Source organism: Salmo salar, chromosome 23 (assembly GCF_965601325.2).
Source record: "Salmo salar chromosome 23, fSalSal1, whole genome shotgun sequence".
NCBI classification, from domain to species: domain Eukaryota; kingdom Metazoa; phylum Chordata; class Actinopteri; order Salmoniformes; family Salmonidae; genus Salmo; species Salmo salar.
In genome coordinates, this window is record NC_138313.1 from 27745053 (window position 1) to 27757241 (window position 12189).

Here is a 12189-nt window from a genome sequence, read left to right on the forward strand (position 1 = left end):
TTTATTTAACCATGTAGGCCAGTTGCGAACAAGTTCTCATTTACAACTGCGACCTGTCCAAGATAAAGCAAAGCAGTGTGACAAAAAACAACAGTTACACATGGAATAAACAGAAGTACAGTCAATAACACAATAGAAAAATCTATATACAGTGTGTGCAAATGGAGTAAGGAGGTAAGGCAATAAATAGGCCGTAGTAGGGAAGTAATTACAATTTAGCAAATTAACACTGGAGTGATAATGTGCAGATGATGTGCAAGTAGAAATACTGGTGTGCAAAAGAGCAAAAAAGTTAATAAAAACAATATTGGGATCAGGTAGGTAGTTGGATGGGTTATTTACAGATTGGCTATGTACAGGTACAGTGATCGGTAAGCTGCTCTAACAACTGATGCTTAAAGTTAGAGAGGGAGATATAAGTCTCCATCAGTGATTTTTGCAATTCGTTCCAAATCATTGGCAGCAGAGAACTGGAAGGAAAGGCGGCCAAAGTGGGTGTTGACTTTGGGGATGACCAGTGAAATATACCTGCTAGAGTGCGTGCTTCGAGTGGGTGGTGTTATGGTGACCAATGAGCTGAGATAAGGCGGAGCTTTACCTAGCAAATGTGGGGTGGGTTGCCAAAAAAATGGGGTCCCCGCTGATAAAGTATTAATACCACTGCTCTACATGATGCTTTGTCTGACCCTTTGCCAACTGTCTGAACCCACAGTAACTTATCCAGCGTGGCATCCCAGGCCAACATCTATGGACCTCACAGCCAAGCAGCACCAGCGGCTCCACCAGCGGCTCCAGCAGCATCCTCCTCGTCTTCCTCGGCCTTCTGCCCCGCCCTCCCCTCCCGACACATTGTGGAGCGGCAGCCACGCATGCTCAACTTCCGGGTGGAGTACCGCCAGCGCACTGTGGAAGTGGTCATAGAGGAGGGCAGCGTAGTCGGTGAGGCGAACCTCTCACCATAGACTACTCATACTATGGTTCCTACACTAACATTCCACTATGAGCCTACACATCACACACCCTTACTGCTTGCTTACTCTGAGACAATGTGGTGTTACTGAGAACCGAAAATGTTGTCAGTTCCTGGTAAAAGGAGCGACGTTGGTCAAATTAACTTCACACTAAGGTATAGTGCTTTAGTTTTTAAACTTTAATCCCTTTCTCAGAATCTAGACACTTGTAACCAGTATTGGAACAATTTCTGTTGTGAAGATAATAGTGTTAAGAAGTCTGTTTTTATCCAAATATATAAGTTGCTTGTAAGGGGAAAATTGTCAAAAAATTCTTAATTAAGCATATATTTGCGCCCTCATGACAGAAAATACACATAATGAATTCGGTAATTTGACGGCATCAAAAACTTATTTGAAGGTTTTGTGTAACCTATATTTTACTGCCATCTAATGGTGAACTGCCGTTGCAATTACATTTGTATTTCTTCCTTTATTTTATCTTTGTAGGGGAAATTAAACAGATTCTTGAGACAGAGCTTCAGGTCCCTGTAACAAAAATGCAGTTGAAGGGTTGGAAGAGTGGAGACGTATCTGACAGTGTGAGTATTGCCCTCAAAATAAGAATTGTTTCGATAATGGAATGCCTCTTCAAATAAGCATTTTTAAACCATCTCTTTGCTCCATTTATAGCTTTAGCTTAATTTATTTTTCACACATCGGAAGAGATTTCACAAATGTCACCCATACCCATCTAGGGGGGATGGATACAGTTCCACTGTGCATTATTCATTTGTCCCTATGTCCTCAGATTGTTCTGCAAAGTTTACACTTGCCAAAGAACAACAGCTTGTATGTGCTGACCCCAGATATCACCCCCACTGCAAGCACCAGCCAAAACAGGTAACTAATTTCACTCACTTTCACTCACTCTTGGTTTTCAGTTGTGTAATCTGCAGCACAATTGTTGTAGAATAGGCCTATCCTCACTGTTGGAGATACCATCCCAGCAAAAGCATTATTGCCTCTGTTTTTTTTAATAAAATAGACACTGCCACTTTTTCTGATATGGAAATATGCAGTAGCATTGCAGTAGCGTCTAAAGGACTGGTTTATCAACAGGATTGCAACACTTTGCCAACCAGAGATGTTTACATACATGTTGAACACTAGGTGGCACTATACACCTAATAATGGTAAAACTGTTTCTGGACTATATACCATCCATTAATATTATACCATAGATTTCAATGTGATTGGAATATTTTACGAATATATTTTAGCCTTGTGCACAGAAGGTTTCAGTCATTTATTTTGACATTTTAAAATGAAAGGCTACTGCAATAGTCTATGTAGTGTAAATAATGGTTTTCATAGCTGTATTTGTAACCATTTCAGAGCTTTTATTGAGTTATTTTCCTATACCAATAGTAAAGCAGTCTTTCACTTATGTAATATCAAGAGACATTTGAGATTCATTGCGGGGGAACCATTAAGCCACTAGAAGGTCATTCTACCAAGCTGTATGAATCCAAGGAGGTTTTAACAACCTTTCCATCTGAAATGTCAAACTACTCATCATTGAGCTGTAATCCCATCACAAAGGCTGGTTTTGTGTCCAATCTGATTTCTCATCTGTATCAGCCAGGTAAAGTTCATACTAATAGGGAAATCCCACCCTCGGTGATAATGCTCTCTGGTGCACCTGCTTGCCAGCGTGGCACCAACCAATAAGGATGGTCAGGATGTGGTTCAACACTTATACAATCTTTATCTGAGCATACTTTAGCAACATCAGATTTAACCAAATGTAGAGGGAGAACCGTGTGAAAGGCAAGGTACTATAGTGTTGCTTCTGTAATTGATGATGAGATGTAGTGCTGTTGGTGTTTGTCCGTGGTCGGTTGTAACAGGAGGGGATGGATCTGTGTAATTATCTTTGTTGATTAGGGAGGCAGTCGGGACCTTGTGGGGTTGCTGAGGAGATAGACACCTGGCACTGCCATGCATTATGAAGAGCCAGTCCGGCTCTACAGCAGTCACTGTGCACCGACGTGTGTCGGACAGGAGGACAACAGTCGAAATACAACTGGTCTCATGTTTCTTCCCCCTGTGTTTCTCTCAGAACACATTGAATCAGACAGAGAGAGACTGGCAGATACTGGCATGGGTCAAGTATTGCAATGCCTTGTTTGGATACAGTTTTGTAATATCTCACAGATATGTAGGGGGTTGATATCCAGAAAGAAAGAATGCTGCTGCTGCTGCCGTTGGCTGTGTTGCTTTGATAACCAGTAAGTAGAGGTTTGACTGTGTAGGAGCCAGCTAATGGCTATTCTCTGGATAACTGCAAACTGCTGTGTCTCTTAGTGGCACAATTTCCAATTTTCTGAGTGCTATAGCTATAATGTTCAGTGTTAGGAGCTCATTATCTTCCATAAACTATTTTGGTGGAGCGTTGAGGAGTTAGCGGGGGGGGGGGGGTGTGGCGACCCTGTTGTCATCTTTGCTGCTGAAAGAGGATGACGATCACACCGCTCAGAGGAGCAGGCCTCCTGCAGGGAGGGCAGGCAAGCCGTTAGCACAGCAGCATTAAAAATAACCTTCGCAGCGCAGTCACCGAGTTGCTAGTCTGCTGCTGTCAGAGAGCTGCCATTCCCACCGCTCTGCCAAACCCTGTATTAGGCCTAATGCTGTACCTGCTGAAACGGGAGACTGACTAGGCTGACAGGGCACTACTAGCAGAGGTACCTTGGTACTACCTTTTTATATCACACAGTGAACAAACGAGACGTACACTAGCCTCTTTTAATTGTACCGAGGAGGGTACTTTCAAGCCAGCGTAACTCTAATTGAAATTAGACTTTGTGGTAGGTAGTGCGCTGAAAAGCCAATGAAATAAAGTAGAAGTTGGAATACATTGTGCTTATTCAATGGCATTAACACTTTTTTTTATATTACTAAACTGTTTTAAGTTATAGAAGGCAATTATATTTGGTGGTAATTTATTTATTCATTAATTATCATTGTCTACATACTGGAATAGACCATCCAGTATTTAGTACTTCACTAATATTTGTGTATATTACTATGCCAGGAGAATGTATGTCCATATTTAATCTACTCATTACTTGAGTTTAAAACCTACCATTTTACTTCCGATTTAATTCCTAGCGCTTTTGTAATAATTGGGTGCGGTTTCTGAAAATGGGACATAACTTAACAAATAAAAGCAACAGTAGGCAATTACTTCAAAGCTGATCTCTGCACACATTAACCAGTCAAATAGTGATCCATATCATCAGGCCTACTCATTTCAATCCTGTGTTTGATAATAAATAAATTGGAGATTTCAGTCAAGCTCTCACTCAAAGGTAGTTACAAATATCTACTCCTGAGCCAAACAAACGTTTCCCGGTGTCTGTTGACTGACTGAATATAGGAGGGTTTCTAGATGGAGCTAATCTCTTGCATAAATAATGTAGGGTGATGAATATTTTAATGTGACTCATCTATTTCTGTTGCTTCCAGGAAGTGTGTTTATTGAAGGTTATTTTAATTTGAACTCAATGTGAAATACAAATGCATCATTAGACATTTGGTATTTATTTGCCACGTCCCTCCCCAGTCTGTTAACCCCTCAGAGATACTCATGCCTCAGATGCTGGTTGACCAAAAGCATTGGAAACTATTAACAATTGGTATGCTGATTTAGTCTTGAGACAAAATGGCAGACCAAGACATACCAGATAATGGGAGATTGCGTATTTCCTTTGTTGTGGAGGTAGGATGGTAATGCATGTCTGTCTGCCTGTAGTTTTGACCTCTTTAGCTCATACGTTACAGATGAGATGGTCAGTGTGTGTATTGTGAGGTTCTAAAGTGAAGGAAAAAGTGTGCGTGTGTCTGCCAGGATTAGTTTAATAAGTTCTGTGTGTCTGCTCTGTGCCTAGGGACCCTCAATGAATCAGGGAGGCTTATCTCAAAATGAAACCAATCTGTTGAGACGACTCCTCCTCCTGCAAAACGGTTTATTTTCTGTCTATAAATCTAAGTGACATTTTACTCGGCGCACCTCATGCCATGTCAAGTACTCCTGAGAGGACGGAGGCTGGCCCGGTGTATCCATGTATAGAGTGCACTGACTGCTGAAGCAAACACTTACGTAACCCTTAAGCCCTCACAGCAGGATGGCCTGATGGGAGTCAAGTGTAGAGAAAACATGAGAGGAGCTGAAAGCACTTTGTTGAGTCGGTAGTATGACCCCAGAAGCAAAGATATTAATTCTCCACCGTAGGTTTCCATAGATCTTTTATCTCAATACGACCGACTTGCAGGAAGCCAAATAGCTAAGTTACAGAGGAGACGAATTCCTCACAGTACGGACCACATAGTCTGCTCATGTTTACTGTGTAAAGCCATAAGTCACTATTATTATTATTATTTTTATTGCAGTCTTCACAACGGCTTATGATAACGCTACAACCCAACTACCCACTTTTCTCTTTCGCAGTTTAGTCTGCCAGCAACAATCGGGACTGTGTCCAAACAAATCATGGCGATATTAGCTAGATCCCCTGTGTGAGTCCCCATTTTCTTTCCTGCCTGCCTGCCTCTCCCTCTCCCTCTCTCTCTCTCTCTCTCCCTCTCTCTCTCTCTCTCCCTGCTCAACTCATTACATATGCATCCAGTCCTTCCACACCACACATTTTCAATCTTCCCGGTTAGCTACAACAAACATAACATTTACATATTGATTTCGTAGTTTTAGTCAATGTAAATATGCCGTCATTATAGTACATTTGAGCTTCTGTTAACATAAGCTCGTCCAGATCTGCGCAGATTAAGGCAGTGCTTGCATAATTAATGTGTGCTACATATTAATTCTGACTCTCCTCTTCCTCCTCACTTGGATTTGAGCTCTGATTAACTGCCTGGCTTGAACTAAGCTCCCAATTCATATTCACGAACACAGACTGAGCGTTTGCTCAAACCGCTACTTAACCTCAACATTTATTATTAGGGAAGCTTCCAAAACTTGAAGCTCTCTGTGAAGCACACAAAGTATCTCCCTCTTATGCTGCACATATCCTCAGTCATTGCTCAAAACTGCAAGTTAGGACCCAGAACTCTACACCTGTTTGCCCTTAAAACCCACTGGCCAATGTATAGGTGCAGAGAAAAGACTCTCTGACAAATCAATACATGCTCTTGACTTCCAGACCAGCCATGTGTTGTTGGGGCTGTGAACAGGCTGTGTGTGGGATGTCACTTCTGTGGCCCCGTGTCCCGGCCGCCCCATGCTGGGTCAGGGAGCAGTCTAGCAGGCTGCTGGGGGCTGTTGAGCAGCAGAGGGACCCAGCACCAGGCGAGGCCTGCCTGGACAGAGCCCGAGGAGTGGGCACGAGCCCCAGGGGAGACGCAGGGAGCCACGTCACTGCAGGGATAAGTGCCTGACAAGTCTTTGCTTGTTCTTTGCTTGACTCTGTTTAAAAAAAAAAAAACATGTATTCCTTCCTCTCCAGCGTCCTCCAGGAGTCGTTAAATCAGAACTTCCTGCTCGTCATCAGCCACCGTGAAGCCCAGAGAGACTACAACCTCAACTTCCCCGGCAGTCGAACCATACAGGAGGTGGGTCTCCCTCTCTCTACACATAATGTCCTGTCAGTACTAGAAGGGCCTCAAGATATGGCCTTGTACCAGTAGGATAGTTGTTAGGTTTCATAATATTACACTTCTTAGAAAACAGAACTGCCATCACTGAGTAGGAACATTTTAATATTTGAATTTATTCTACAATTGCGATTGCAGTTATCGTTTATTACAAAGTTTTGCTCAGCCATGTTGCTACTATAGGAATGAATATCAATATTCGTCAAGAATGCTGAAGTTTACACACAATTGTTCTAACAGCTGTGGTGCATTGCATGCTTGCTGCGGCACCTCAAAAGAGGACAGGTAGAGATACCATTTTTTTCTAGATCGATCCATCAGGTCCACAATGCCAGAGACTGTCTAAATGGCTTAACGCTGTTTGATCTGAGGACAAATTGGCATTTGCAGGCAACTTTGTGGGAAATGTGTTTGTGTAGTGGGGGTGGGGGCAGGGAATGGGGCTTGCTCATTTTCTCTGTCTGAAACCAAACACTGGATTTGGTAGCAGATGATGAAATATTCATACTAGGACCACCAGCTGCCTATTTGCCCTTTCTCTTATGACAGTCTTAGCTACAGCTTGATTTGAGGGTTGAAGGGGGTTGGGTGGGTGGACTGCCATGTAGACAACACCATCATCAGTGCATCAGTTGCTCTCTTCATCCGTTGCAGCTTTATCCTCAAGTGTTTTCACTTAAAGTGAGCTCAGAGAACCAAAACCGTGTTTTATTATGTGGATGCACCTCACCTCTTCCTCCTGTTTTAATAGCATATACAGATAGAGCTGAAATGCCTCCATGAATTATTAATGGCAGGAAGTCTCGTCCACGTTAAGTGTAACAAGCTCACCATGGACTGACGGTGTCACTGAAATCCCTCCTCTCCAATGAGATCGATGCTGGGGTACATGGCATACTCAAGGAGTCGCCTCCTTTTGAAGTTTGAATCGGATGATACTTAAGTACAACTGTATCACCATTGTGGTAGAGTTATTTTCATGTTATTCTGCACATGTTAATGGCAGCATTTTACTACTGGTGACTCTAGCGATGCCAAAGTGCCAGTGATTGGTTATTGTTTCTGTCTCTCATAATTAGCCAAACTGCAGACACAGTATTGTTGTGTGGCGCTGGTGCATCAAGTTAGATTGGTTTCCTAGGTCCCAGCATCCCCTGCTCTCAGTGCTGCCGCCTGTATGGCGCTGGTGACCATTACTGTAATCAGCCTACTTTACGGGTTTGTAATGGTGCTAATTGAAGAGATTAATACAGCAGTGGCGGAGTGGGGGCGGCCTCTCCCCTTCCTCAGGCAGATGGTTTTGATGAGCGCCCACTATGAACCTTAAGTGTTTCTGCTGGGATTACAAACACTGAGGAGGGGTCCCTGTTGTGAAGAGGGGTGTGAGGGGGAAAAGAAAGGAGGAAGAGGGCTGGTAGCTTGGTGGGGGAGCTGGAAAGGGGACAAAGCGAATTCAAACAGGCCTCCATGTCCTCACGCAAGCTTGTCTTTAGGCATTCTGTTGCCTCAAAAGAGAAAATGAGGCCCAGCACCTTTACCCCTGTACCTCTATCTGTGGTTCACTGCTTGTTGGGCACTTATTTACTGTTTGGTCAATGGTTTTTTTGCATCAAAATTTGTAGAACATAAGGCAGAATGCAGGTGATGGTTCAACAACTAGTGTGATCGCTACAGGTGGAAAACTGCTATTTGTATCGACAAGTGCCAGGCCTGAAAGAACATCAAAGGGTTTTGGAATAGTTTACAAAACTCAATTCAATTCTTAAAGTAAGTAGTGCAGGGAATTATTTAGTTTTGTTTGTCTATATTAATTTACTTGCCAAGTGAAAGTTCTAAGATAAGAACACCAAATAAGAACGCAACAAAGAAGCAACACCATATTCAAAGATGCAGGCCACTCCCATTTGCCCATTCAGTCCCCAACACCGCCACATATGGAGCCCACTGCAAACCATCTTTCTCCCCCCCATCCACTTTTGTCTTAGTTGAAGATCAGCCAATGGTGTCTGCTTGTGCATATTAATGGGGAGAGAGTCCTGTCCTCTTGTTTGTCTTTGCCAAAAGCTCTGGCTTTGCCTTGTGGCTCCCAGGGTACAGCTCCCCTCTCCTGCTCCCCTCGCTCGCCACAGTTCGGCCTCAGGGCTTGGGCTCTGATTGGCATTCCCAGCCAAAATGTGGGGGTACGCTAAGCTGGAGAGCAAATGTTTGCCAGGAAAGTGGCGGGTAGAATAGGGGTGGCCGATGGGTCTGGAGTGTCCGTGACCAGACGAGTTGTCCGGGGGATTTCTCCAGCCCCTGCCGTTTCTACTCTGCAGCTGGAGAGATGAACGGAGGACAAAAAAGAAAGAGGGAGAGATGGAGAGGGAGAGACTGAAAGAAAGGCATCTGGTGCTGGAGAGCTTGTGACTGTTTAACGGCAACCTTTTCTTCTCTTTGATTTTGCTCCAGCCAAGGATTACTAGTACTTGGCATTAAGAATGATTAGATCATTAATGTTTCTGTGTATATCGCCCCAAGCACTGTGATATCAAGGACATGCTGGTCTCAGCCTTAACAGCAGGGAAGGGACATTCTTTATGTTATGTTATTAACACTTTATTTTTAAGGTATGTGTAATTACAGTGGATAATTCATTTTCAATCTGTTCTGACAAAGTAGACTAGGCTATGTAAAATGACACAGCATTTGTGACATTAAACCATTTTTTTGCATTGTCTGCCTCCCTTTAACCGCTATTACCTTTTTGTAGGAACAGCTCTCTGGTTATTACTCATACATAAAGGACTTTAGGCTACATGTTGAAGGTGCAATATGCACAAGTCGCTCAGCCATTCCCTGGTTGCTAGAATTCTAATAGTTCGCCTAATTTCTGTTTGTGACAAAACAAGAAATGTCTAATGTAGAGAATCATTGTACCATTTTAAACTGCTGTGAAATATCTTGTCAATAACCAAAAATACTGTATTTTCAGCTGTTTGACACTGGTGTCCAAAACTGAAACTAAAGAACGGGAAGCATAGAAATGGCGCACACAGAACAGATCTACCACTTCTTAGACTTGCTTTCAATGCGAGTGACAGATCTATAACTCACTTTTCTAAGTGACTTTGGTCATCAACCAAAAAGTTAAATATTGCAGCTTTAAGAAATAATACCAACTTGTCTGATTATTATTTTTTTTATATTATGAAGTATAATCTGTAACAATTAACCGATATGCATCGGTCCCCGATTCAAATGTTTAAGATACGACCCCATCGGTCCCCAGATGTTTAACGTTTCCAAATGTAGCATCAGTCATAAAATATATTCAAATGTTAAGAATCGGCCATTCACTAAAATCTTCAGCTCATACTACTTTCTTTCTACCTTCCGAAAAGACCTAATGTTTTTTGACAACTGATGCATCCTCTACTTGTGTCGAATTTAGCATGTAACTGTGACAGTCATTGATCTACAAGTCATTTTGCATGCCGAACCACCCAAGAGAACATGTAGCCTGGTCAAACTGCACTGTGCCCAGTTTTGCGAGCTGAGCAACGCGAGGTAGGCGGCCTGTGCCTGATCTTGCACATCTGCGTAGCACATTCAGCATTCAAATGGTGAAATGGCTTGCGCGATATTAGGCTTTATTAGTTGAGTGACAACCTATGTAATTTGCTAGGTTATTGTTATCTATGCACTGTTGAAAATTATGTTTTTACCAGAATAAAAGTAAGCTACCGGAGACGCAACTCTCATCAGGCTATACCTGCTGAACGGGGTTTACAATGGTTTTTATTTCCATTGTTCAGGTTCACCATGAGCAATAGTTTTGGTAGTTCTCCTTTCAACAATCAGTGTATGTGGTCATTTTTAGATACACAGGGTAAAGTTTATAATTTAATAATGAGGAATCACTTTTGCGAGGCGCACTGCATAGCCAAAGCGGGAGGAGAAAATAAATTCATTAAACGATTCGAGATGGGGTGGAATACAGAATTGTGATATTCATTGGCTGTCATAGCTAAATTGTAAAGGATAAATATTGATATATTGCTAGCTCAAACACATGATTAGTGAGTGATGGTGATTTCAGAACCAAGCTACATTGACACCCGAATGTGTTTGACATTATTCCACTCCAGCCATTCCCACGAGCTCTTTCTCCCCAATTAACGTGCCGCAAACCTCGTGTGCTAATAATCTGGTCAAATCAGACCCGAATCAAGCTGCTCTTGAAAGTGAATACAATTCTCTGAAAGACAGGGGGCAGCATTAGACAGCACTGTTTTCAGAGTGTGTTAATATCACTGGCCTAAATATCACTGGCCTAACAAGTAACGGGATGGACTTTTTTAAAACTTGATTGTAATACAGCGTTGGTCAGCAGCTGTAATAGTAGTTTTGGTGAAAGTACAACTTTTTTACTGAGTTGGGTGATGGGAGGGGGGTTAATGATCTCTAATTGGAATGCCCAGCAAAAGACTAGTGTATATAGAGGTGACATGGTGAATTGTTAAAGGCCCAGTGGAGTCAATTGTTTTGTATTCTATTGTACAGCTGATGAAACCAACACTAAAACGGTTTATTCAATTTTTTTTATCTGTGTTATTTCCTGATTGTATTTTCAAATAGCAACTAATCTACACAAGACCTTCTAATCAGCAGGTTTGCATGGCTGGGTGTTTCGGCTTAGGCAGTAAATTGGTTAATAGACCAATAACAAAGCGTTACAAACCTTTCTGCCAAAAACAGTTTTCAATTTTCCCCTCCCCACTCAGACCACTCCCAGACAGTCTTAGCAAAATTTTAGCTTAAATTGCTTTTTAGCAAAAAACTTTGTCCATTTTTAAATGGACAACTATTACAGTAAGGTACGTATTTTACCCAGAAATGATTTGATATAAAAAAGGCTGAATTGGTTCTTATTTTAATGTTGGTTCTGTTTAGCCAGATATCAATAGTAGAGCCCGACCGATATATTGGTTGACCGACATTATCGGCCGATATTAGCCTTTTTGCTAGCTAGCCAGCAGTCTACTGTAGTTAGGCTCTTTCTATCCAGCAAAGTAGTTAGCCTAGCTAGTAAGCAATCAATCTGTGCTACTTATATGCGACCACTGGACTGGTGCCAATGTAAACACGGACTCATCCTTGATACAAAAATAACACTGTTACTGTCTGGGCCTATTATGTCAGTGGGCTTATTTAGTTTGTTTTCTGAAATATGCAATCTGCAAAAAGCTAGTCTAATCTGTGCCAATTATCATTTAGGCCATGTGCTTGCATTCATGTGTTAAGATTGTTAGCTAGCTGGCTGGCTAGCTCAATTAGAATATGTGACTAAAACAGCAAGCATTCTTGTGCATGAATGTTTTCAGTTATCAGCTAATTACTTTTGCAGTTGACTTGAAATACAGTGCCTTCGGAAAGTATTGAGACCCCTTGACTTTTCCCACATTTTGTTATGTTACTGCTTTAGTCTAAAATGTATTAAAAAAATATTCCCTCAATCTACACACAATACCCCATAATGACAAAGCAAAAACTGGTTTTTAGAAATTGTTGCGAATTTATCAAAAAT

At 42.0% G+C, this 12189-nt stretch overlaps 1 protein-coding gene across 3 annotated transcripts in view; it reads left to right on the top strand.

Moving 5' to 3' along the window:
* The window catches only part of LOC106584329 (FAS-associated factor 1), an 86940-nt gene that overhangs the window by 14672 nt on the left and 60079 nt on the right, over nt 1–12189 (top strand). For all 3 annotated transcript variants that reach the window (XM_014169488.3, XM_014169485.3, XM_014169487.3), the window contains exons 4-7: nt 713–939; nt 1461–1552; nt 1762–1853; nt 6476–6581. In XM_014169488.3, coding sequence (XP_014024963.3) covers nt 713–939; nt 1461–1552; nt 1762–1853; nt 6476–6581 — 517 coding nt within the window. The remainder of the gene's footprint in view (nt 1–712; nt 940–1460; nt 1553–1761; nt 1854–6475; nt 6582–12189) is intronic.